This window comes from Oncorhynchus mykiss, chromosome 12, assembly GCF_013265735.2.
Source record: "Oncorhynchus mykiss isolate Arlee chromosome 12, USDA_OmykA_1.1, whole genome shotgun sequence".
Classification (NCBI taxonomy): domain Eukaryota; kingdom Metazoa; phylum Chordata; class Actinopteri; order Salmoniformes; family Salmonidae; genus Oncorhynchus; species Oncorhynchus mykiss.
Window position 1 is genome coordinate 16,912,515 of NC_048576.1, and position 27,550 is coordinate 16,940,064.

General features: G+C 42.6%; 1 protein-coding gene across 1 annotated transcript in view; it reads left to right on the forward strand.

The window, feature by feature from the left end:
* Nucleotides 1–12,644, forward strand: part of LOC110537072 (kinesin-like protein KIF2A) — a 28,040-nt gene extending 15,396 nt beyond the window's left edge. The window contains exons 5-20 of the mRNA XM_036937057.1: nucleotides 2,156–2,287; nucleotides 2,813–2,913; nucleotides 2,999–3,094; nucleotides 3,205–3,262; nucleotides 3,435–3,597; nucleotides 4,333–4,423; nucleotides 5,788–5,851; nucleotides 5,966–6,057; nucleotides 6,700–6,842; nucleotides 6,989–7,304; nucleotides 7,417–7,484; nucleotides 7,731–7,862; nucleotides 10,019–10,172; nucleotides 10,503–10,604; nucleotides 10,708–10,843; nucleotides 10,985–12,644. Coding sequence (XP_036792952.1) covers nucleotides 2,156–2,287; nucleotides 2,813–2,913; nucleotides 2,999–3,094; nucleotides 3,205–3,262; nucleotides 3,435–3,597; nucleotides 4,333–4,423; nucleotides 5,788–5,851; nucleotides 5,966–6,057; nucleotides 6,700–6,842; nucleotides 6,989–7,304; nucleotides 7,417–7,484; nucleotides 7,731–7,862; nucleotides 10,019–10,172; nucleotides 10,503–10,604; nucleotides 10,708–10,843; nucleotides 10,985–11,070 — 1,934 coding nt within the window. The 3' untranslated portion in view covers nucleotides 11,071–12,644. The remainder of the gene's footprint in view (nucleotides 1–2,155; nucleotides 2,288–2,812; nucleotides 2,914–2,998; nucleotides 3,095–3,204; nucleotides 3,263–3,434; nucleotides 3,598–4,332; nucleotides 4,424–5,787; nucleotides 5,852–5,965; nucleotides 6,058–6,699; nucleotides 6,843–6,988; nucleotides 7,305–7,416; nucleotides 7,485–7,730; nucleotides 7,863–10,018; nucleotides 10,173–10,502; nucleotides 10,605–10,707; nucleotides 10,844–10,984) is intronic.
* The last annotated feature ends 14,906 nt before the right edge of the window (nucleotides 12,645–27,550 follow it).

Consider the following 27,550-nt stretch of genomic DNA (forward strand, 5'->3'; position numbering starts at 1 on the left):
CAATGTAGAAAATAGTAAAAATATAGAAAAACCCTTGAATGAGAGTGTTATAACACTTTGCAAATATTTCTGAAACTTCAAAAAAAGCAGAAACTGTGAATACATGGGGAAAATAGCCCTCAGGCACCGTGATATCTGGAGAGAGAGACCACGATATCTGTAGGGAGCAAGACAGAGAGCGAGAAAGACCATGATATCTTTAGCAATAGTCTAAATATACAAATACACAGATGGAAAAGAGAGAGAGGGTCTGGGGAGAGATAGCTAACTTAGTAATGGAAATGAGAGAGAGAGAGAGTGGGGAGTGATAGCTAGCTTAGTAATGGAAATGAGAGAGAAGGTCTGGGGAGAGATAGCTAGCTTAGTAATGGAAAGGAGAGAGAGGGTCTGGGGAGAGATAGCTAGCTTAGTAATGGAAAGGAGAGAGAGAAAGTGAAGGTCTGGGGAGAGATAGCTAGCTTAGTAATGGAAAGGAGAGAGAGGGTCTGGGGAGAGATAGCTAGCTTAGTAATGGAAAGGAGAGAGGGTCTGGGGAGAGATAGCTAGCTTAGTAATGGAAAGGAGAGCAATAGGGTCTGGGGAGTGATAGCTAGCTTAGTACTAGAAAGGAGAGAGAGGGTCTGGGGAGAGATAGCTAGCTTAGCAATAGAAATGAAAGAGAGGGTCTGGGGAGAGATAGCTAGCTTAGTAATAGAAAGGAGAGAGAGGTTCTGGGGAGAGATAGCTAGCTTAGTAATGGAAAGGAGAGAGAGAGGGTCTGGGGAGAGCTAGCTAGCTTAGTACTAGAAAGGAGAGAGAGGGTCTGGGGAGAGATAGCTAGCTTAGCAATAGAAATGAGAGAGAGGGTCTGGGGAGAGATAGCTAGCTTAGCAATGGAAAGGAGCGAGAGAGGGTCTGGGGAGAGATAGCTAGCTTAGTAATGGAAAAGAGAGAGAGGGTCTGGGGAGAGATAGCTAGTTTAGCAATAGAAAGGAGAGAGAGGGTCTGGGGAGAGATAGCTAACTTAGCAATAGAAAGGAGAGAGAGTGTCTGGGGAGAGATAGCTAGCTTAGCAATAGAAAGGAGAGAGAGGGTCTGTGGAGAGATAGCTAGCTTAGCAATAGAAAGGAGAGAGAGGGTCTGGGGAGAGATAGCTAACTTAGTCATGGAAATGAGAGAGTGGGGAGTGATAGCTAGCTTAGTAATGGAAAGGAGAGAGGGTCTGGGGAGAGATAGCTAGCTTAGTAATGGAAAGGAGAGCAATAGGGTCTGGGGAGTGATAGCTAGCTTAGTAATGGAAAGGAGAGAGAGGTTCTGGGGAGAGATAGCTAGCTTAGTAATGGAAAGGAGAGGGAGAGGGTCTGGGGAGAGATAGCTAGCTTAGTACTAGAAAGGAGAGAGAGGGTCTGGGGAGAGATAGCTAGCTTAGCAATAGAAATGAGAGAGAGGGTCTGGGGAGAGATAGCTAGCTTAGTAATAGAAAGGAGAGAGAGGTTCTGGGGAGAGATAGCTAGCTTAGTAATGGAAAGGAGAGAGAGAGGGTCTGGGGAGAGCTAGCTAGCTTAGTACTAGAAAGGAGAGAGAGGGTCTGGGGAGAGATAGCTAGCTTAGCAATAGAAATGAGAGAGAGGGTCTGGGGAGAGATAGCTAGCTTAGCAATGGAAAGGAGCGAGAGAGGGTCTGGGGAGAGATAGCTAGCTTAGTAATGGAAAAGAGAGAGAGGGTCTGGGGAGAGATAGCTAGTTTAGCAATAGAAAGGAGAGAGAGGGTCTGGGGAGAGATAGCTAACTTAGCAATAGAAAGGAGAGAGAGTGTCTGGGGAGAGATAGCTAGCTTAGCAATAGAAAGGAGAGAGAGGGTCTGTGGAGAGATAGCTAGCTTAGCAATAGAAAGGAGAGAGAGGGTCTGGGGAGAGATAGCTAGCTTAGCAATAGAAAGGAGAGAGAGGGTCTGGGGAGAGATAGCTAGCTTAGTAATTGAAAAGAGATAATAACCTGTTGATGACACTGCAGAAATTTGACAGTCATTACTCATATTCTGAATTTATAATACATACAATTAAACGAGATGAAAGCGTGGTGTCCAAAGATAATATGGGATGTACTCAATGTGCATTTACTAAACAATGTACTAATAATGACTAAACTGTATTGTGAATGATGTTGTGTGTCTCCAGCCGCAGCAGTAGGGACTACGCGAGCCAGACCCAGTCAAATACAGCACCAGCAAAGCCAACCAGAACCACCCCCACCTGCAGCACTCACAGCCCTACAGACACAGCAGATGACACTACAACAACAGCAGAACGGTAATACACACACACACACACACACACATACACATACACACACTCCAGCTGAGTATTGCTAAATAGTCCTGGTTATTGCTAAATACATTGCCATGCTAACGGCCAGTCGTTTTCATTTCCTATTAGTGTAAACCCTGGTTTCAGAGCTCTCTGCTGTGTGTTGTTCCCCCTGGTGGGTTACGATGGGACACATGCCCAGTGATATAATGTTCCCAGGCAGAAAGACACTGATAGGCCTATTAGCCATGCTGTACTTCTGAAAGAACAGAGAGGCAGCCAGAGAATAGCTCTTTCACTGAGCTGTTGTAATTTCTCTCTGTATATCCACTATCCTGGAGGGGTGGGCTTCACTTTTATTGCAATGTTTTTGAATGTGTTGCTTAGCGCTCATGCTTTTATATTTTGCTTGTCTTGTGCATTTGCCTCTAAAGAGCGTTGAAGTGTATTGAAAAAGGACAGACGGTACAAACAAAATGGATCACTACTAGAATATTTTTGATTATTGTCTTCCCTGAACTGTTTCAGCGCGGCGGAAATCCAACTGTGTGAAGGAGGTGGAGAAACTGCAGGAGAAGAGAGAGAGGAGGCGACTACAACAACAGGAGCTGAGAGAGAAGAAAGCACAGGCAGGGTCACACACACAAACACACACCGTCACACACACACCAACACACACACACACACTTTTAACCGTGTGCCATTCTCTCCCAGGAGGTAGATGTGACTGTACCAAACTATGAGATCATGTGTATGATCAGAGACTTCAGAGCCAGTCTTGACTACAGGCCTCTAACCACTGCTGATCTGGTATGTATATGTTAGCTGTAGATCTACTTTCATAGATAGAGTGGTGACACGTCTTCATTTGCCGCTCGCTGAATCACATCTTGTACGTATGATTTTGTTTCACCTTTCAGATCGATGAGGAGCACAGGATATGTGTGTGTGTACGAGCACGGCCCCTCAATAAAAAAGGTAAGTATCAGAATTTCATAAATCCGACACAGGCACACCAACTGCTTCATGGTCAGATGGTCTTTTACATGCAGAGATTTAACAGCATCATACTCCTCACTCTTTCACTTGAGAACATTCTTTCTATTTCAAAAGTGGGTTATTCAGAACTCCTTTTCACCTCACCCCTCAGAGTTGACGATGAAGGACCTGGATGTGATCACCATCCCCAGTAAGGATGTGGTGATGGTCCATGAGCCCAAGCAGAAGGTTGACCTGACCAGGTACCTGGAGAACCAGACCTTCCGCTTCGACTACGCCTTTGACGACAGCACCGACAACGACATGGTCTACAGGTACATTTCAAGAACAAAAAGAATCGTGTGAACTGGGCCAAATTCTTGTGTGTATGAGTCAGATCTTCCATTGAGATAAATGCATCATTTATTCCAAAGTACACTACCGGTCAAAAGTTTTACAACACCTCATTCAAGGGTTTTTCTTTGTTTTTACTATTTTCTACATTGTGAGAGCCAGTTTCATCATAGCGCTTGATGGTTTTTGCAACTGCACTTGAAGAAGGTAATGATGGACTGTCGTTTCTCTTTGCTTATTTGAGCTGTTCTTGCCATAATATGGACTTGATCTTTTACCAAATAGGGTTTTCGTCTGTATACCCCCTTACCTTGTCACAACACAATTGATTGGCTCAAACGCATTAAGAAGGAAAGAAATTCCACAAATTAACTTTTAAGAAGGCAATTGAAATGCCTTCCAGGTACCTTATGAAGCTGGTTGAGAGAATGCCAAGAGTGTGCAAATCTGTCATCAAGGCAAAGGGTGGCTATTTGAAGAATCTCAAATGTAAAATATATTTTTTTGGTTACTTCATGATTCCATACGTGTTAATTCATAGTTTTGATGTCTTCACTATTATTCTACAATGTAGAAAATAGTAAAAATAAAGAAAAACCCTTGAATGAGTAGGTGTTCTAAAACTTTTGACTGGTAGTGTATAATATTGTAATTTTAAATTATCTTTACTGTGATTTGGTTGACCTATCTAAAGCATTTCTTCCCTCGTTCCCAAGGTTCACTGCCCGGCCACTGGTTGAGACCATCTTTGAGAGGGGCATGGCCACCTGCTTCGCCTATGGACAGACAGGAAGTGGGAAAACACATGTGAGTTGAACACTTTCAGTGTGTGTTGGATTTTTAATGCTAAGGCCTTACAAAGTTTATTTACTGTTTAACGGATTACATTTTTTGAAAAGTGAGGCAAGCTAATAAAAGATAAAAACAAATTAAAATGAAATACTATTTGAACCACTTACAAAAATACTAAACAACCTTAATACAACAAAAGATTTTACACTTTTGGTATAATAGTTTTGGAATGACAGTCACAGGGACTAAAGTTTGGGTCCTGGTCATGTTACCCCTTTTATTAAATACATGTATTTATTTATTTTATTTAACCTTTATTTAACTAGGCAAGTCAGTTAAGAACAAATTCTTATTTACAATGACGGCCTACCAAAAGGCTGGGATTAAAAATAAAAATATAGCACCACAACACCATAACACCATAAAGAGAGGCCTAAGACAACAACATAACAAGGCATGACAACACAGCATGGTAGCAATACAACATGGCAGCAGCACAACATGGTAGCAGCTCAAAACATGGTACAAACATTATTTGGCACAGACAACAGCACAAAGGGCAAGAAGGTAGAGACAACAATACATCACGCAAAGCAGCCACAACTGTCAGTAAGAGTGTCCATGACTGAGTCTTTGAATGAAGAGATGGAGATAAAACTGTCCAGTTTGAGTGTTTGTTGCAGCTCGTTCCAGTCGTAAGCTGCAGATAGGGAAGAGGGAGGCCTAAGAGGGTTTTATAAATAAGCATCAACCAGTGGGTCTTGCGACGGGTATACAGAGATGACCAGTTTACAGAGGAGTATAGAGTGTAGTGATGTGTCCTATAAGGAGCATTGGTGGCAAATCTGATGGCCGAATGGTAAAGAATTGCTGTCAGCAGTTGGATATGTCCCGGCTGAGTTTTAGACATTTTCTGGAGACATAGTTTTTTATAACGGATGTGCTATCTGAAATATATAGCAGTCTACTAGAGGCATCTTACTGTAATAAGCTGCTTCAGCTTCTATTCATCTTGAAGTCTTTATTCAACCTTTCTTCATTGTTGTTTTTATGTGAAGCTGGACTTACCTGCAGTCAGATGACCAAATCGCACTCTAGTGGCCTCAGGGGTGGAATATTATGTCTATTTTTCAGAATTTCAGAATTAATAAACATTATTGCATTTTATTAAGCATAAAATGTGTTTAAGGCTACCAAGAAACACACTGTGTGACCCTGATTTTGCCCACGGCAGTAAAAGGTTTTAAAAATATATACATTTTGTCTGGCCTAACTTGTTAAAGCATATACTGTATGTTTGTTATCACACACTTTCTAGTCTTTCTTTTTTTGGCCCATTGCCTTTGTTTGAGAGGAGACTCAACCCCTTTCCCTTTCAGACAATGGGAGGAGACTTCTCTGGGAAGAACCAGGACTGTTCTAAAGGAGTCTACGCGCTGGCTGGTACGAACACTACACCATATCTCTCTCTACGGATAAAGTTGCTTTTCTTGAGTTAAAACGTGTTCCTTCTGTGTAAAGTTGTCTCTTCAGTGAAACCCTTTTCTCTCTGTGCAGCGAGAGATGTGTTTCTCATGTTGAAGAAGCCAAACTACAAGAAGTTAGACCTCAATGTCTTCGCCACCTTCTTTGAGATCTACAGCGGGAAGGCAAGTGAAGTGACCAATATATCTTCAAGCCCCCTGGAGGATGTGTTGACCGTGTTTATATGACCGTGTATGGTTATCTTGTGGTTGTAGTTATTTAAGTGTTCTATCTATTTGTATGAACATAAAGCCAAGCTGCGTGTGCTGGAGGATGGTTGTGGTTGTGTTAACCTGGCCGCGTTGTTGTGTTGTCGTTGTCTTGTGGTTGTCTAGGTGTTTGACCTGCTGAACCGGAAAGCCAAGCTGAGGGTTCTGGAGGATGGTTGTGGTTGTGTTAACCTGGCCGCGTTGTTGTGTTGTCGTTGTCTTGTGGTTGTCTAGGTGTTTGACCTGCTGAACCGGAAAGCCAAGCTGAGGGTTCTGGAGGATGGTTGTGGTTGTGTTAACCTGGCCGCGTTGTTGTGTTGTCGTTGTCTTGTGGTTGTCTAGGTGTTTGACCTGCTGAACCGGAAAGCCAAGCTGAGGGTTCTGGAGGATGGTTGTGGTTGTGTTAACCTGGCCGCGTTGTTGTGTTGTCGTTGTCTTGTGGTTGTCTAGGTGTTTGACCTGCTGAACCGGAAAGCCAAGCTGAGGGTTCTGGAGGATGGTTGTGGTTGTGTTAACCTGGCCGCGTTGTTGTGTTGTCGTTGTCTTGTGGTTGTCTAGGTGTTTGACCTGCTGAACCGGAAAGCCAAGCTGAGGGTTCTGGAGGATGGGAAGCAGCAGGTGCAGGTGGTGGGGCTGCAGGAAAGAGACGTCAAATGTACTGAAGACGTCCTCAAACTCATAGAGGTCGGAAACAGCTGCAGGTAAAACCACAGAGGAAGAGAGGGATTATTTAATAGATTGCCATTTTATGTTCTAAAAGATTTTTAAAAATCGTCTAATTTCTCCTAATTTTGTCTCTTTTCCTGCTGTTTATTGTCGATCTCTCTCTCCAATACCTCTCTCCCAGGACGTCAGGTCAGACCTCGGCCAATGCCCACTCGTCCCGTAGCCACGCTGTGTTCCAGATCATTTTGCGGCGGCGAGGGAAGATGCACGGCAAGTTCTCGCTGATTGACTTGGCGGGGAACGAGAGGGGTGCCGACACATCCAGCGCTGACCGCCAGACACGCCTGGAGGGGGCTGAGATCAACAAGAGTCTGCTGGCACTCAAGGAGTGTATCAGGGCTCTGGGTCGGAACAAGCCCCACACCCCGTTCAGAGCCAGCAAGCTGACCCAGGTCCTCAGAGACTCCTTCATCGGGGAGAACTCCAGGACATGCATGGTGACATAATATACACCTCCTTTAACACATACTGGCCTGGTTTGCTGTTTATCCACAAAGCACCTACGATAATGATTTTCTAATGATGTACCAACTGCTAATCCCCCCACAGATTGCCACTATATCTCCTGGAATGGCTTCTTGTGAAAACACTCTAAACACTCTGAGATACGCCAACAGGTGAGACATTCACCTGCCTAACCTCAACCTAACAGACATCTACATCTCACCTACTACTAATTACTAAGACTGTTAGTCAATGAGAAAAGTTTAATTAATTCAAGTTGTCATTGCAGAATATTCTTCCTCTCCTCACTTTCCCTTCTTGATACGAGCCAAAACATTAACCCTTATCCTGACCGGATCCTGTGTGTGTGTGTGTGTGTGCATTGATCTGTGTGTGTCTCTCTCCCCCTCTCCAAACAGAGTGAAGGAGTTTGGGATCAGCCCGTCAGACATCCCCTTCTCCCAGCAGCAGGGTGGTGGAGGTGGGGGTCGTGCTGAACTCTCCCCCACTAACACCTACGAGTACGATGACTTTCCCAACTCTCCCACCAGGTCTCTCCTCTCTACGACTTCTACTAGCTACCATCATGTACCTGTCCTCTGTTCTGCCTCTCATTTCACTCCAGGAAGAGGTTACCCCTAAACACAGACCTAGGATCAAATTAACTGTAACCGTGTAATAACTATAAGGCCAATCAGGTGATTAAAAATGATATCAATCTGATCCTGGACCAGGGGTAACTTTTATCTACTCCTCCTTTCATTTCCTTTTTAACCCCTTTCTTTTCTATTAACCATCATCTTAAGGGTTGCTAATGTCTGGTGTCCATATTAGTAAGGGATGGCTCCAAACTTACACGGCCTCACGTTTTACAGCTTGTTTTATATCATTTATTTAACCAGCATTGGTCATTCAGTTTCAGTTTGTCAGAACTGAGTTGTGGCATGATTATATATTTTACCCTTTCATTCATTTATTGCATTTCATCTATGTTTAACTCTTTCATTCATTTCAGAAGCGGTGTTTTGTTTTTAATGTTTTTCATTCCCAGCTTGTCCTTCACTCTTGTGCCTGAGAATGTTTAAAAAATATATATTTAACCAGGTAGGCCAGTTGAGCTATAAGTTCTCATTTACAACTGCGACCTGGCCAAGATAAATCAAAGCAGCGAGACACAAACAACAACACAGAGTTACACATGGGATAAACAAACGTACAGTCAATAACACAATTGAAAAGTCTATATACAGTGTGTGCAAATGTAGTAAGATTAGGGAGGAATGGCAAAAAATAGGCCATAGTGGCGAAATAATTACAATTTAGCAATTAAACACTGGGGTGATAGATGTGCAAGTACAGATACTGGGGTGCAAAGGAGTAAAAAATAAATAATATGGGAATATTGTGGGTGGGCTATTTACAGATGGGCTATTTACAGATGGGCTATGTACAGATGGGCTATGTACAGGTGCAATGATCTGTAAGCTGATGCTTAAAGTTAGTAAGGGAGATATAAGACTCCAGCTTCAGTGATTTTTGCAATTCATTCCAGTCACTGGCAGCAGAGAACTGGAAGGAAAGGCGGCCAAAGATGGAGTTGGCTTTGGGGATGACCAGCAAAATATACCTGCTGGAGCGCGTGCTACGGGTGGGTGCTGCTATGTTGACCAGTGAGCTGAGATAAGGCGGGGCTTTACCTAGCAAAGATTTATAGATGACCTGGAGCCAGTGGGTTTGGTGACGAAGATGAAGCGAGGGCCAGCCAACGAGAGCATACAGGTTGCAGTGGTGGGTTGTATATGGGGCTTTGGTGACAAAACGGATGGCACTGTGATAGACTACATCCAATTTGCTGAGTAGAGTGTTGGAGGCTATTTTGTAAATGGCATCGCCGAAGTCAAGGATCGGTAGGATGGTCAGTTTTACAACTTGTTGCGAAATAAGAAGCCGATTCTAGATTTAATTTAGGATTGGAGATGCGTAATGGGAGTTTGGAAGGAGAGTTTACAGTCTAACCAGACACCTAGGTATTTGTAGTTCTCCACATATTCTAAGTCAGAACCGTCCAGAGTAGTGATTCTAGATGGGCGGGCAGCAATCAGTTGAAGAGCATGCATTTAGTTTTACTTGTATTTAAGAGCAATTGGAGGCCACGGAAGGAGAGTTGTATGGCATTGAAGCTTGTCTGGAGGGTGGTTAACACAGTGTCCAAAGAAGGGCCAGAAGTATACAGAATGGTGTTGTCTGAGTAGAGGTGGATCAGAGAATCACCAGCAGCAAGAGCGACGTCATTGATATATACAGAGAAAAAAGTTGGCCCATGAATTGAACCCTGTGGTACCCCCATAGAGACTGCCAGAGGTCCGGACAACAGGCCCTCCGATTTGACACACTGAACTCTATCAGAGAAGTAGTTGGTGAACCAAGCGAGGCAGTCATTTGAAAAGGCTGTTGAGTCTGCCAATAAGATGTCCATTCATTGCCATTGGTTCATTGACTGTTTTAACCAATCAGATCAGTCAGATCACATGGTCAGGTAAAACTGAATCCTACTAATGTGAGTGTGGTGTGTGCCAGAATCCCTTAGCCTACTAGGTGAAAAATCTGTCAATGTGCCCTAGAGCATGGCACTTAATCCTAATTGCTCCTGTAAGTCGCTCTGGATAAGAGCGTCTGCTAAATGACAAAAATGTGTGTGTGTCGACAGGGTGAAGGAGCTAACGGTGGACCCAGGGGTGATGATGGAGGGGCGGGGGGGAGGAGGGGGTCACAGCGTCACCCAGCTGGAAGTCCTGGAGGCTCAGTGGGGGGTCGGCAGCTCACCTCAGAGGGATGACCTCAAACTGCTCTGTGAACAGAACGTAAGAACATACGCACACTCACCTCCACACTCCATACAGTCACCTCTCTATGTACTGACTAGTACTCTAATCTGCCTCTCTCAACTAATGAACGAATATCAGTTTATTTTACTGTCAGATAAAATGTGTGTGGTTCTTCAATATAGGAATTATTTCATAATTCAGCATAACACCTCCCTCCCTCCCTCCCTCTGACTCTCTTAATCTCTCCCCTCTCCTGTGCTCTCTCTCCCCTCCCTCTATCTCCTTTCTTTCTCCTTCCCCTCCCTCTCATCCCTTTTTCTCTCTCTCTCTCCTTCTCCTCTATCTATCTCCCCTCTCTCTCCCCAGGAAGAGGAGGTGTCTCCTCAGCTCTTTACCTTCCATGAGGCTGTGTCTCAGCTGGTGGAGATGGAGGAACAGGTCCTGGAGGACCACCGAGCTGTGTTCCAGGTACACACACACACATACAAACACACACAAGTACATACACACATACACAATCACACACATTATTCAGGGTGTGTCTTTTATTCTCTGTGTGTGTCCGGTGCAGGAGTCTATCCGTTGGCTGGAGGATGAGAAGGTGTTGTTGGAGATGACAGAAGAGGTGGATTATGATGTGGACTCTTACGCCACGCAGCTAGAACAGATCCTGGATCAAAAGATAGACATCCTCACTGAGCTCAGAGGTAATGGGGTATTCTATAACTGATTCTAGATCAGAATAAGTCACATTATTTGCAAGTAATTAGCAAGTATATTTTTCTGATTTTTATCTTAGCATCCCTTCTCTCCTCCCCTCTCTCCTCCTTTCTCTCCTTCTCTCTCAGACAAAGTGAAGGGTTTCCGTTCTACACTCCAGGAAGAGGAGCAGGCGAGCAAACAGATCAACCCCAAGAGGCCTCGCGCTCTTTAGACATGTCACACACACCTACACACGTACACACACACGCGTACACACAAACACACACTAATCCTAACACTTAACTGGAACCCTCTGGCGTAAAGGATACTTAAGACTGTCATAAGCATGACATAACTGATGTCATAAGTGAATTGTCCCTAATCGATGGTCGTATATTTGTAAATGTGGGTGGTGGCATAAAGCATTGTTTGATTTGTCCAGAGGGGTATAGTGAAAGGCTTTACAGCACAAAACATCTGGAAACCACTGTTGACAAGCAACAGATTTATACCCTTGTTTAGACCTGAACAAAGTGCTATAATGTAAGTTATGATTTAAGGATTATGAGGTGTTGCACCATTTTCTATGTACAGGCTCCTCCCATTGCTGCTTGTTAATATCATCCATCCATCCATCTGTAAAAGCGAGGGCAGATTCCCTCTCCTTTCCATCCCCCTGTAGACTGTATGTACATGGGTAATGTATCTGTGTGGTGTAACGACTATCGACCGCTTCTCATTTAAACAAAGAAAAGACTGAAGGATTTCTTTTAAGCACCTTTTTATAAGATTAAAATGTGAGATATGATCGTTTTTTTGTTTTTTTTTTAAGAATTAAAACCACTTATTTAGTAACTATGAAGTACTTCATTAGATCTTGCTCCTGGAGAGTTGTAGTATGTGCAGGCTTTCTTTCCAGTCCAGCACTAACACACCTGATTCAACAAATCAACTAAACCCCAAGACTGTGAGCAGCTGAATAAGATGTGTTAGGGTAAGCCTGCACACACTGCATTCATCTCTCCAGGACCAAGAGCAAAGAACACTGATTTAGTAAGAAATACCTTTCTGACCACCTCTTCTGATCATATAGCCTATATGGGTTAAGGAAGTGATCAGGTGTTGGTCTGGGAGCCAACCAGATGCATGCATGCACAAACCAGCTCTGATTGTATTATAAACCTCCATTGAACTAACTGTACCCTCCTGTGTCTACTGTACATAAATCCATTACTCTTTAGGACCGTGTTCTCCTCCAGTGTTTCCTCCTACCATTTCTTAGGCAAGGTGGCCTGCCTGATCAGCACTGTTGCCCCCCACATCTAAAAAGGCTGATTTGAAATGTTCAGTGTCTTCAACCTTCTGATGTTGCTTTTGGGGGGCGTTGCGCCTCGCCAAAGAATAAATCTTTCGGAAACACTGTCTTACAAATGCTTCTAATGACTAGCTTGTAGAAGACTGCGATATGTGTTTCTTGCCAGGATAAATATTTCTATGTACCAACCTGCCTCTTAACAAGCCCAGTCTCAGTTGTATCCTGTCCATTCTGTTTACAAGGCAATCAATATGCTATTAACTGAAGAGATCCCCTGGTACTATGAATCTTGTAAAAAGTCTCTGTTTTCTCCCACCATCCCATTTGAAAGTTGTTTATAAAGGGAAGATAGATGTATAGTGAGGACTGAGTTTGGTTCTAGCTGCTGCGGTGGAACTGGGACTTGACTACAGTACCTTATGATAATATATGTGTGCATCAGATGTAACGCTGCCTGGCGTAAAGAATAAAGAACCACATGACTGACTGGACATTGTGCACCTTTTGCTATGCTTGTTCTGACAATAATTATTCAGACATTGACATCTGTAGAGACCATGATCTCCAATCACACCAATTTTATTTAGTTTTACATCCCATATGCAACAATAATTCTCATGACACATTTGTTTACGGAAGTACCCCACCCCACCCACCTCAACAGTGCGATAAATTACACTTAAGACAATTTTTTCTTCAATGTAAAATAAGCAGAACATTTACCAAAACATATAAAAAATTGTGTTTGCATATTGTATTTTCATGCATAATTGTAGTTGTGGTTTAAAAGGAGTAAGTGTTGCTGGGGACGTCCTTGATCCAGACGTGTTGTTCCTGCATTCTCCATCATCTGGTGTACCAGGCAACTTGTTTGTCCTTCATTTCCCTATTCTTCCCCTCAAAGGACTTGAGATCTGGCCACTCGGATTTGAGTTGAGATGGACAACTTCTCACATGCACGAAGTTTTACTCTTTTGCAAAAACAACAAATTCAGAGGCTGAGAACTGGGGTCCATTTTCTGTCACTAGGGTCTCGGGGACCCCATGTAATGTCATCCTCTGTAGGCTCCCCTGGGAGCTGAGCTCTTGAGAGAGCATTAGCTGTCACCAGATTCTTGCCTGGGACATACATGATCCGATAGGAGTCTGAATCTCAGTATGCAAGGAGGTAGGTCATCCAGCGCTCTTGTGCCCAGGAGTGAAATCAAAGGCTTGTGGTCTGTTCTGATCACAAAGTCCAACCCTAGCAGGTAAGTCTGGAAATGCTCACAGGCCCATGTAGCAGCAAGCGCCTCCTCAATCTGAGCGTATCTATGCTCTGTCTCTGTCTCTGTCATGATGTGTGAAATGAAGGCCATGGGCCTCCATTCACCTGACGGTTGCATTTGGGAAAAGACTCCACCCAGTCCATGTGAGGATGCATCTGCAGATGCTTGTCAGGACAGTGAGTGAACTTAGTTCTGTTTTCAAGCTTCTCAAACCCTGTGTGCTGTCACATATCCAGTCATTGTCAGCTTTCAGGAGGTCCCTGGTGGGTTTTTGTCAGCTCTGCAATGTTTGGAGAGAACTTGCCAACGTAGTTCACTATGAAGAGTTGAATATCTGCAATGTCTTTGGGCACTTTGATTTTGCCTTTCTAAAGGTGTCATGAAGGTGGCGTGTGGGTCTTTGTGTAGGGAGATCTGCCAGAACCCTGCTAGCGTCTAGCTTGGAGAAAACTGTTGCTCCTGACAGTTTGGCCATCATCTCATCCACTGCGGGTAGGATGTGTTTTCCCTACACACATTCTCATTCAGATGTGTCATATCTACACTTTTTTCAACATGGGTAGTGGTACACGGCAAGGCAAAGGGTGTGGCTGACTCTTTCAACTTTGTCTTGTACTCCCCCTGCAGTTTCCCTTCTCCTGTGAACACTCTGGGATACAGTTCTCTGCTGTTAGGTGTATGGCATTCACTGGTTTGAGTAGCTGCAGGTCTTGTATAGTAGGTAAATCTAGAAGTGGGATAACCAGGCCTGGTATGACAAACACTGGGTGTTTCCCTGTTTTGCCCATGTGCTCTAAAGTGCCATTGAATTGTCCACACTACCTTATCGGTGAGTTTCTTGGTCCACACAGGTTCTTTGTCGCTCCATCTCCCTGTTTGGAGAAGAGACTGCCTGGGATGGTTGCCACCGCTGCTCCAGTCTAGCTTGAATGTCATCTGTTGTCCTTTCACGTTTACATTCTGTCACCAAACATCAACTGAATCCATAGAGTGTATTTGTCCAAAAATAATATCTTAAATTATCTCGTGACATCATGGATTTCATCTAATCCACAGCTCAGCTGCGAAATGTCCTTTCTTGTGGCGTTTTCTACACTCTTCCTGTCGTGCAGGGCAACTGTACAATAAGTGTGGCTGTGGCTTACCACATCTTCCACTTCCTGTGGTTTGATTGACAGTTCCATTCCATATCTGTACAATCTTCCCTGGATGCTGTTGGCCCTTTCTTTGGAATCTCATTGCATCCATGTTTACCTCTTTCATGTCTGAGCTACCAGTGCTACGTAGTGTTGTCTGCTGTTTCCTGATTTCCTCCTTATTTTGTAATGGCTTTTGTGAGAGTCAACTCTTAACTCTCGTTGTAGTCTCTCTGACAGCCCGTGATCCATAATGCCTACTACCAGTCCATCTCTGACCAGGTCATTCTCACCAAACTGACATTTTGTGTGCACTACGTCATCACGTCAGTTTGATGAAAACACAACTGATGGGAAAATGCACATCTTTTCTTTGTGGATTTTAGAATACTCACATGAAAATCTGTAGCCAGATGGATAAGACATTCTTCTCAAAAGCATCTCTGACTTTCATGTAGCTCTTTTTGTCTTCACTAGTTAAGGCTAACATGGAGAGAACATCAGCTTTATCCCCCATTGTGTACACTACTGAGTTGACTTGGTATTCTTCAGATGTTCAAGCTTGCTGCAATACGAAATCTTTCAAACCTCTGGATCCAATTGGGCCAGATATCAAAGTCTGTGAAGTTAACGTTTTTCGGTGGGCTGATTGAAAACAGTGAGTCTGCCATCTTTACCTTTTTCCAGGCTAACTTGTTGAGTTGCTAGCCTATCTGTTGTTGTTAGCTGCTCCTCTCTGCCTCTGCGTGGCTCGCTCAGTCACTCTGCGTGGCTCGCTCAGTCACTCTGCGTGGCTCGCTCAGTCACTCTGCGTGGCTCGCTCAGTCACTCTGCGTGGCTCGCTCAGTCACTCTGCGTGGCTCGCTCAGTCACTCTGAGTGAGAGGGAATGTAAATGTATTTTGTTTCCTTTATCTTCTGAAATCTGTAATTAATGTGTAATGAGTCTTACTTAGTTTGCTTTCTTTCATTGACTATGAACATGAAAGAAAAACGTTTTAATTGTTTTTTAAATAGCCAACGCAAGATTTCCTGGGGGGTAATAAGGAATATTGGCTTTGTGAACTTCAACCCCAAAGGTGTCTAAACAACATATTTTATAACTTCAGTAGCTGTTTGTCTAAAGACACTTAATGACCTAACAGTTTTGCTCATCTGCAAAATATAAGTCTGACTCTTCGGAGTTCTTGGGTTTTTCTGATTTTCAAAAAATGTGCCTCAAACTCCCTTTGAACATTGGAGATAAGAAGTATTTTTAAAAATATATATATATTGCTCAGAACCTTTCAATGCTGTGCCATAAAATACTTTCTTAATCACTCAGATTGCTTTAAAAAGATTAACTTTCATCATCTATGAGCTTGCATGGTATCTGACAAGAAGCTGGGAGATATCAGGATTGTGTGGAAAGCACTTGCCTGCATTCAACAGTACAGTTTCCATATATTTTGGCGTCTCCTTTGCAATGTCATTGATGAGTTGCGAGAACTGTGACTCCTGTCCTTTGGCTGACTGCTGCCTTCTCAACAATACGTTGCAAATATCATGCCTGAGTTTTTCTCTCCCCTTTATGCAGGCTCCAATCAGCATGTCCGTAGTCAGAACTAGATTGATTATGCCAGCTTTTGACACTTTGTGTTTGATCTCAAGTACATTCAAACTATGCTTGGGTAGATAAACCTCAAAGCTTCAAAGTTTCTAGAACCTTTATCAGCACAACAGATCAACAGTCTGGAGAGTACTCCAAATGTATTCTCAACTTTCCAGGAGTCAAATACTCGGTTGCGTTGAAGGTCAAGAAACTTTTCACAAAGAGACTGAAAGTGTTTCACTCTTTGAGTACACATTTAAGAGGACTAAAACAGCAAAAAGTTGAGCACTTTTCTGCTCAATGTTTCAGCTCTTTAGGGTTTTTTCTGACAATAGCCTCAACATATTCTTCTGAAAAGTTATCCAATAGGATCCTGTAACCATAGAATGTCTTCCATGCATTCTTGTAGGTGGTCTTGATTTTTTTTTCTTTTTTCTTTGCAATAAGTCCTCTCCCTTGCTGCAAGTTTACTAAAAATTACAACAGTTTCTACTGTTTCTGTAACATCTGTTGTCTTGGTCTGTATTTGAGATTCATTTCTCATGCAATTGAGAATAATTACTTTTGAGTGCTTTATGTTGTTTCAAAAGTCAACAGCTCGACTACTTGTTGGGCAACTTCAGTGGGGACTGCAGTTGTGTCTTTCAGAAAAATACAATGGAATTTGTCTCTCAGTTCCCACAGCATATGTTTGGCTAATGTGGTTCCCCCACACCCTGGCTCATGCAATAGGTTGAGGAACACACAAGGCCTTTTCAAAGAAAGCAGATCTGGGATAATGGTGTCCTTGATATAATTGAACTTGTCCCGTTTAATAAATGGCATCTTTCCAGGCTGCTCATAAAAATTGAAGTTCCACCATTCCATGTCATGACGTGGCCCTTTCTGGGTGTAGATCGTGGCTTCCCCCTCTCTCACTCTCTCCTCCACCCAGGTTCTGTTATCTCAGGCCATAAATTCCTGGGGGAGACTCTCTCCCCCTGGTCATGCAGAGAGAGTGAGACCACAGAGAGAACAAAGGATTTAACTTAGCCAAACTCCTAAATCCCCAAAATGGGAGCTTTAGACAATATGTTTACCTTTGAGAGTGTGGGAATGGTCCGTGGACACTTAAGGGATGCGTATGACAAGTTTGTTTCATTTGGTGACCTCACGGAGAACAAGAAACACACATAACTATATCTCTGAATGCGTATATTTCTCAATTATGGGGTTTGCACCTAATTATTGTAAAAAATGAATGAGTAAAGATTAAACTATTTGTGAAATTATGCACGGTGTTTCCTCCAACACATTGGTGCGGCTGGCTTCCCGGGTTGGATGCGCGCTGTGTTAAGAAGCAGTGTGGCTTGGGTTGTGTTTCGGAGGACGCATGGCTTTCGACCTTCGTCTCTCCCGAGCCCGTATGGGAGTTGTAGCGATGAGACAAGATAGTAACTACTAACAATTGGATACCACGAAATTGGGGAGAAAACGGGGTAAAAAAATGTAAAAAATAAAATAAAATAAATGTAAACCTGGGATTCGAAAACCGACAACAGCAGAAATGGAGGTAAAGAATGAGGTAAATAATAATAATAATAATAATAATAATAATAATTAATTAATAGAAGACATTGATCAGATATTAAAATATCTGAAGAGTTATAGTCGGAAAATTCTAATTTTGCAATCTGAAGATTTTCAATTTACATGATTAGTTTAATCACGTAAGAATAATTACAGAGAAATTATTTGATAAAATAACAGTCTTCACCTTTAATGATGCCAAAGACACAACACACCATTCCACCTTGCCCCCTTTGTAAAAGATATCCTATAGTGAGTTTGTCTTTCCTCCCTCACACTGGTTCACACACAGAATGTCCAGGGTGTCCAGGCAGCTCTCAACTTTCCTTTCTAGGAGCACCTCGCTTCCTCCCAAACCAAGCAAGAAACGTCTGGACCTATGATTGTCAGAATACAGACTGAGGACAGTTCCGCTGTTCTCAGCCAAACTGAGCTCATATATACATCTTCTTTCAATGTTGATTCTGTAGGCCTCAGTCAGACTCAGGTCCTTCCAACAAATGAATGTATTTTGGTTTTTAAACAAACATGTGATTTGTTGTACACAGAGTCTGTCCTGGAACATAAGGAAGGTCTCAAACAAAGGGTTGAAACGGTCACTCAGAAGACAACAAAATAAAGAAATTCCTTTTCTGGCAGTACATCCTCACGACACAGGAGTGAAACCACATCTTGCACAGAGGCTTTCTTCTCATTTCGCCATTCATCTACAGTTGAGGATGTTTCTCTATTGACCCCCACCCCCCCATTGCAGAAAACCCAACTGGTGATTCTTGAGATTTTTTGTTTGCTAATGAGGTCCTCCACTGTGTCTGGGATTCTATATTGTTTTGGTAAGTGCACATTTGTTTTCATCTTATCAAAGACATGGTGCAGTCCCTTTTTAGTTGACTCTGGGTCAAAGTCCAACACAGCAGTTGGTTTCAGCTCAGGAAGAAATCCCATTCATTCCAGTTGAGATGGTGAGATTTGTTGGTTACTTTTTCTTGCCACTGTAGTTGTATGTGAACCCTTTGGAAATACCTGAATTTCTGCATAAATTGGTCATAAAATCTGATCTGTTCTTCATCTAGGTCACAACAATAGACAAACACAGTCTGCTTAAACTAATAACACACAAACAATTATACATGTTCATGTCTTTATTGAACACACTGTGTAAGCATTCACAGTACAGGGTGTAAACAGGATGTGATCCCTTGGATTTAATAACTGGTTGACCCTTCTTTGGCAGCAATAACCTCAACCAAGTGTTTTCTGCAGTTGCGGAACAGACGTGCACAACGGTCAGGAGGAATTTTGGACTATTGCTCTTTACAAAGCTGTTCCAGTTCAGCAATATTCTTGGGATGTCTGGTGTGAAGTGCTCTCTTGAGGTCATGCCACAGCATCTCAATGATCACTCCAGAAGGCATATTTTCTTCTGTTGAAGCCATTCTGTTGTTGCTTTACTTGTGTGTTTTGGGTTGTTGTCCTGTTGCATCACCCAACTTCTGTTGAGCTTCAATTGGCGGACTGATAGCCTAACATTCTCCTGAAAAATATCTTGATAAACTTGGGAATTCATTTTTCCGTTGATGATAGCAAACTGTCCAGGCCCTGAAGCAGCAAAGCAGCCCCAAACCATGACGCTCCCTCAACCTTACTTTACAATTGGGATGAGGTTTTGATGTTGGTGTGCTGTGCCTTTTTTTCTCCACACATAGTGTTGTGTGTTACTTCCAAACAACTCAACTGTAGTTTCATCTGTCCACAGAATATTTTGCCAGTAGCGCTGTGGAACATCCAGGTGCACTTTGGAAAACTTCAGACATGCAGCAATGTTTCTTTTGGACAGCAGTGGCTTCTTACGTGGTGCCCTCCCATGAACACCATTCTTGTTTCGTGTTTTACGTATCGTAGACTCATCAACAGAGATGTTTGTAAATCTTTAGCTGACACTCTAGGATTCTTCTTAACCTCATTGAGCATTCTGCTCTGTGCTTTTGCAGTCATCTTTTTAACAGGACGGCCACTCATAGGGAGAGTAGCAACAGTGCTGAACTTTCTCCATTTATAGACAATTTATCTTACTGTGGACTGATGAACATCAATACTTTTAGAGATGCTTTTGTAACCTTTTCCAGCTTTATGCAAGTCAACTATTCTTAATCTTAGGTCTTCTGATATCTCTTTTGTTCAAGGCGTGGTTCACATCAGGCAATGCTTCTTGTGAATAGCAAACTCACATTTTGTAAGTGTTTTTTATAGGACAAGGCAGCTCTAACCAACATCTTCAATCTCGTCTCATTGATTGGACTCCAGGTTAGCTGACTTCTGACTCCCATTAGCTTTGGGAGAAGTCATTAGCCTAGGGGTTCACATACTTTTTCCAACCTACACTGTGAATGTTTAAATTATGTATTCAATACAGACAAGAAAAATACAGTAATTTGTGTGTATTAGTTTAAGCACACTATGTTTGTCTATTATTGTGACTTAGATGAAGATCAGATCAAATTTGATGACCAATTTATGCAGAAATCCAGGTAATTCCAAAGGGTTCACATACTTTCTCTTGCTACTGCACATACTGCTTATAGTGGGACTTGTCTAAAGACATGAATCACCTGTTATCAGATTGCTGAGTCTGGAGCCCTGGATGTCGTTTTTGACCTAAGACTCCTCTGCTTTTTTCTTTGACCAGAAAGATTTTGAATAGACAGGATGTTTGTAAATATAGAATATTCTGGAATGGTATTGGGGTGCAGTAGATCCCTGCTGTCTCTTCCATCTCTGCATCATTGTCCTTATTCATCTTGGCCTTTTTCTATTTCGCATTGTTGGCCACGTTATATACATGGTAGATGCTTCTTTACAGGTCATCTAGTCTGACACTATGTCAACCTCAATCACATATTTTTCAGATAATGTCATGTTGGGGTTGAGAACCTCAATGAACCACGGTGTCTTGATGCATTTCTTGGCTGCTTCTTTATGTTTATGATCAAAATGTTTCTCAATGGCAAGAGGCAGGCTTTTCACAAAAGACTCTTTGTCCTGGACACTCACTCCCAAAACTTGTCCATGGCAGAAATCCGGCTCGTTACCCACACCAAAATGTATGGTGCCATTTGTGCAGCTGTTCATACAGGCTGCCGTGAAACGAATAACCTCACCAGGGAACTTTGTAATTTTCTCCTCTTTAGTTGCTTTATCTGTGTTGGTGAAGGCTTTATATTCATGGCAGGGCGCTATTAAGTTCAACGCACCTGACTGTCACATTCAGGACAAAGCTAGACTTGGATCTGCAGGCATCGTGATGTCAATGAAAAGGACACGTCATGCATTATCTTAGAGTCTTCTCAGTGCTTGAAGAATGGTGCCCCTCTGTTTTATGAGTTCCTTTTTCTTTTGAATAGTTTTATTGCAAGACCTAACTTATTATCCAATTGAATCAATTCCAATTTCTAAAAATCCAGAAGGCAATACCCAGTAATATAATTTTCATCCAAAATATTTGCATGTGCAGAGTCTATGTTAATAACCTCCATAGCCCACTGTTTTAGAATGCTATTAATTGACTACAGCTCAGCGTTCAACACCATAGTGTCAAAGCTCATCAATAAGCTAAGGACCCCGGGATTAAACACTTCCCTCTGCAACTGGATCCTGGACTTCCTGATGGGCCACCCCCAAGTGGCAAGGGTAGTTAACAACACATCCGTCACACTGAACCACAACACAGGGGCCCCTCAGGGGTGGGTGCTCAGCCCCTCCTGTGCTCCCTGTTCACTCATGACTGCACGGCCAGGCACGACTCCAACACCATCATTACATTTGCAGATGACAACAGTGGTAGGCCTGATCACCGACAACAACGAGACAGCCTATAGGGAGGAGGTCAGAGACCTGACCGTGTGATGCCAGAACAACAACCTCTCCCTAAACGTGATCAAGACAAAGGAGATGATTGTGGAATAGAGGAAAAAGAGGACAGAGCATGCCCCCATTCTCATCGACAGGGCTGTATTGGAGCAGGTTGAGAGCTTCAAGTTCCTTGGTGTCCACATCACCAACAAACTAACATGGTCCAAGCACACCATGACAGTCGTGAAGAGGGCACGACAACTCCTATTCCCCCTCAGGAGACTGAAAAGTTTTGGCATGGGTCCTCAGATCCCCAAAAGGTTCTACAGCTGCACCATCGAGAGCATCCTCACTGGTTGCATCACTACCTGGTGTGGCAACTGCTCGGCCTCTTACTGCAAGGCACTACAGAGGGTGGTGTGTATGGCCCAGTACATCACTGGGGCCAAGCTTCCTGCCATGCAGGACCTCTATACCAGGCGGTGTCAGAGGAAGGCCCTAAAAATTGTCAAAGACTCCAGCCACCCAAGTCATAGACTGTTCTCCCTGCTACCACACGGCAAGCGGTACCGGAGTGCCAAGTCTAGGTCCAAGACTAGACTTGGACAGCATCTACCCCCAAGCCATAAGACTCCTGAACATTAAATCAAATGGCTACTCAGACTATTCGCATTGCTCCCCCTCCCCTCTCCACACCACTGCCACTCTCTGTTGTCATCTATGCATATTCACTTTAATTAACTCTACCTACATGCACATACTACCTCAACTAACCGGTGCCCCCGCACATTGACTCTGTACCGGCACTCCCCTGTATAAATTGTTATTTTTTACTGCTGCTCTTTAATTACTTGTTACTTTTATTCTTGTCCGTATTTTTTTTAACTGCACTGTCGGTTAAGGGCTCGTAAAGAAAGCATTTCACTGTAAGGTCTACCTACACCTGTTGTATTCGGCGCATGTGACAAATACAATTTGATTTGATTTACATGATCTTTATTCCATTCCTTCACATCCTGTGGTTTTTCAAGCTGACCAGCTGGAATTTCTTCCTTTTTAATCTAAGAGAATAGATATTCAATGTTATGTTTTAAATTCCTTGATATTTACATTTTTCAATTGTAGACTGATCTGAAATTAATATGATAAACATTTTCAAGAATAATTAAGTCAAATTAATTATAAGAGTGTAGGATAAATATGTGATAAATACCTTTGATGCACTCTGTTTGGCCATGTTGAAATTCCTTCACTTCTGATCATTGAGTGTCTTTACTAAGTAGTCAAAGTGATCGAAGTGTATTGTGCTGAAGAACAGTGATGTTGCAGTTAGTTTCATCCTAATAAATTGTTTATACAGTATTCTGATTCTCAGCACAGCTGCAGAGGTCCTATTGTTTTCAGAGGTATCACTTTACATTAAAGTTACTCTTGTACCTGTGTAGTAACAATGTAATGAATAAAATGTCTGAATGAAATGTTTAATTGCTAATTGGCAACCCATCCCTTATGGGATTAATTGACACAAACAAACATTACAACAATTCACTATGGTAGTTAAATGATAATTCTTCTTCCGGTATTCTCTGCATTGTGCATCGCATAAAGAGTAAAAAACAAACAAGTAAGGTAAAAATCCATACATAATAGTAAATTACATCACTAGAGCAGTGAAATGATATGCATACATACATACTGCATATATACACATACATACACTACCGTTCAAAAGTTTGAGGTCACTTAGAAATGTCCTTGTTTTTGAAAGAAACACATTTTTTGTCCATTAAAATAAAATTGATCAGACATACAGTGTAGACATTGTTAATGTTGTAAATGACTATTGTAGCTGTAAACGGCTGATTTTTAATGGAATATCTACATAGGCGTACAGAGGCCCATTATCAGCAACCATCACTCCTGTATTCCACTCCTGTATAATTTTAAAAGGCTAATTGATCATTAGAAAACCCTTTTGCAATTATGTTAGCACAGCTGAAAACTGCTGTTCTGATTAAAGAAGCAATAAAACTGGCCTTCTTCAGACTAGTATCTGGAACATCAGCATTTGTGGGTTGGATTACAGGCTCAAAATGTCCAGAAACAAAGAACTTTCCTCTGAAACTTGTCAGTTTATTCTTGTTCTGAGAAATGAAGGCTGTTCCATGCGAGAAATTGCCAAGAAACTGAAGATCTTGTGCAGTACTGTGTACTACTCCCTTCACAGAACAGTGCAAACAGTCTCTAACCAGGACAGAAAGTAGTGGGAGGCCCCCGGCGGACAACTGAGCAAGAGGACTACAATGGGGGCTTGACTTGACTACCATGCAGAAAAAAACATGATAAGAGGTTGAGTGATGTCAAGGACTTACATTAGAGAGCCTAGTTTGAGAAACAGACGCCTCACAAGTCCTCAACTGGCAGCTTCATTAATTAGGACCTGCAAAACACCGGTCTCAACATCAACAGTGAAGAGGCGACTCTCAGACTATCTCAGACTGGCCAATAAAATAAAAGATTAAGATACAGACACTGTAGCATAGTCTATTCGACTGAATGATTAGCTAATAAATATTTGAGAAATTATGAATAATAAGCATATGCTTTTACATGATAGTTGACTACTAATGATAATATGACAACTTAAAATACCGAGCTAGGTTAAGTTAGCTGACCTTCAATTGAGGGAATTCAGCAGAGTTCTCTGAGACATTTTTAAAACTCATTGAAACTCTGAAAATAAATACATGGACAAATGTTACCAAACATGATAATAATACAGTAGGTGCATTACAGTAGGCAGCTAATTGTCAATGCTAGCTAGCCAATGGGAGCGTAGTAGAACGCCGGGGGCGTGGTTTTGTCTCAACTGCGTTGGGAAAAATAAGTACACTATTCGTACATTCATTATGGGGGTTGACTTGACTACCATGGGGGGCTTGACTTGACTTGCAAGGGGGGCTTGACTTGATTTCCAAGGGGGGCTTGACTTGACTTCCAAGGGGGGCTGGACTTGACTTCCAAGGGGGGCTTGACTTGACTACCATGCAGAAAAAAAAGATAAGAGGTTGAGTGATGTCCATGACTTACATCAAGGGAAACTGAAGATAACTCAAATATACACCACAATAGATGAGCAGTACAAGAAAGTCAGTCAAGCTGATTTAAAAGGAACAAATGCAAACAGAATAATCTGTATTACCTGTTCATCCTGCATATCAGGACACAAGCTGCCACGCCTGAATTACGTGATGCAGTTTTGCTCAGGTGCTTGATAGCAATTCAAGGTGTGTACTGTTGACTATTAATCCCTCCCCAACAAGTCAAATTCAGTGTGCTAGATGTTACAGACTCTGACCATGTTCTTGTAACAGCAATTCCCCTACCCATCTTAATAATATTATCTATGTTTTCTGACCATGATAAAGCTGCGTCCAACATGACGCCTAGTAGATTCGTTTTTTTTTTCACGTGCTCTACATGTGTTCTATTCATCAACAAATTCAACTGGGGATCAACCTACTCAGACACCATTCTTAGTCCTGTTAACCAGAGCGACACAGGGGAACCCAAGAGCAGACTCAGATGAGGAAACATGGATGAATGAACCAAAACATTTATTGTTACACAGGGAGATATGGAGTGCAGATCCGGGGAAGCTCAGAAGAAGCTCAGAAGAGTTGCAGAAAAAACAGATGTGGAGACTGAGGTTGGAGTTAGCTGAGTAGAACAGGGTAAACAGGTAGTGCTGGTGATTAAAATCCAGAGCAAGGTAGTTGGGTGGTGAGATGTGGAACATGAGACAGAGACAGAGCGGTAACTGCAATGAGAGGATAAACAGTGTCAGGCCGGGAAACAGGCACAGCAGAGTAACAGGATCTTGAATAATCCTAAATGACTAGACTCATGAACTGACTGAGCAGAGATTACAATCTGGCAGAGTGGAAGTGGCAGGACTTTGTAGAGGTCTTGATTATGGAACGAGTTGCAGCTGGTATGGGCCTGCTCTGACTCCAGCACACCATCTCCAACCACCCAATCACACAGAGAGGGAGAGAGAGAGAGTGTACAGGGGGAGTAACTGCAGGTCAAGAAGACACCGGATGAACACCTGCGGGCGTAGCAGGAGCAGATGTGACAAGTTCACTGCTCAGTACATCTGTTAGCTCATTACATTCTGATGCTGCGCTATACATTGTAGAGTCATCAGCATACATGACCACTCTTGCTTTGTTCATTACTGAATGTTACGTTCCCCAGTTTATGTGTTGTAGTTTGTGTTTGTGCATGTGTTTATTTCAGGAAATGGCTTCCTGAAATCCCTCAAGCAGCTGATTGGTCGACTCCAGGGCTAATTGGAGAGCTGACCCCGCCCCCTCGTCAAGACGCAGCTGTCTCCAATTACCTGTTCCTTCTGAAGCTATATAAAAGCCAGTGTTCTTTTCAGGAGAGAGAGATTTGCTGGGAGGTCATTGCATAGTGTTTTTGCTAGAGAGATTTGCTAGAGATTTGCTGGGCGGTCATTGCAGAGCGATTGTTTGTGATAGAGAGTTTTTGCTAGAGGTTGATCTTGCTGGGAGTTCATTGCTGGGAGTTCGTTGTTGGTATGTTCTGTGAGTTTGTTGCTCAGGTAGAGCCTATTTGATGTCCTTTGTTTCTTAGTTTGTTTGTGAAATTGTTTAATATTCTGTTTCATTTGTTCCCAGGGGGGAAGGGGAAGGCACCTTGGGAGTGTTTAGGCAAGAGGCCCGCGGGCATACATATACCCGTAGTATATTCACTGTCTAGGCACACTAGGTAAGACCTGGGCGGACCACCCCCTGTATTTTGGTTAGGGCACCAGGTGGTGCTAAATTAGGTAAGTAGTGGGTAGGCAGGTAAGATAGGAGAGGGGGGGGCTTTGAGATTTACTTTCTTTGCTTTGGTTCCGTCCAGCCCATTTTCCCCATATTACCGTTTAAAGGAATAAAGTCCTTGTAAACGGTACCACATTCTGCCTGTTGTCATCCTTACTCGCACCTACTGTCCATACCTTTTTCACTTCACGGAGAGTTTAGTTGTAGCAGGGTGTTGCGTTCCCTCTTCATAGAGGCGTGCGTAACACTGAATGCAAATCATTAGTAAAGATAGGGTAGAGAAGTGGGCCTAGGCAACTTCCTTGAGGAACACCACAGTGTATATCTTAAATGTTTGAAAAGCTACCATCAAAGAACACTTTTGGCCTTCTCCTGGATAGATAGTTTTCTATCCAGGATAGAGCTGCAGACTTAAAACCATAACATTTGAGTTTACCTAGTAACAGTTCATGATCAATTACATCAAAAGCAGCACTTAAATCTAGCAACACTGCACCACCTAACTTCCTGTCATCCATACTCTTCAACCAATCATCTGTCATTTGTGCTAAGGCCGTACTCGTAGAATGCTCTTCCTTGTATGCTGGAAACCCGTTATCAGACCATTACATGAGAAATAATCCTTGATTTGTACAGATGAAATTTTTTCCAATAATTTACTTAACAGTCAGCAAGCTTATAGGATGATTATTAGGACCAGTGAATGTAGCTTTTTTTATCCTTAGGTAGTGGAATAACCTTTGACTCTTTCCAGACTTCTGGGCACACATCAAGCACTCATTAAAAATGTGAGAGATTGGGGTAGATATTTGGTTAGGTGTAACTAAGCAATTTGGCATTGTATTGTCTGCCATCACCAGCCTCTCTCTCCATCTTCCTCCCCAGGGCTGGTTCCATCCCCTACTACCAATGTGGCCTGGAGCAAGACATTTTACCCCTAAACTGCTACCAGGGTAATGCTGTAAGGCTGACCCTGTGCTGCTCCCAGCCTGTTGCCTGGTACTGTGACAGTAAAAATATCAACTTTAATGTTTGTATTTAGTTAGAAAACTGCTTATTAATGATGTTGAATAAATGTGTTTTGATGGTTATGAATAATACTGCAACACTATAAAGGTGATATGACTGT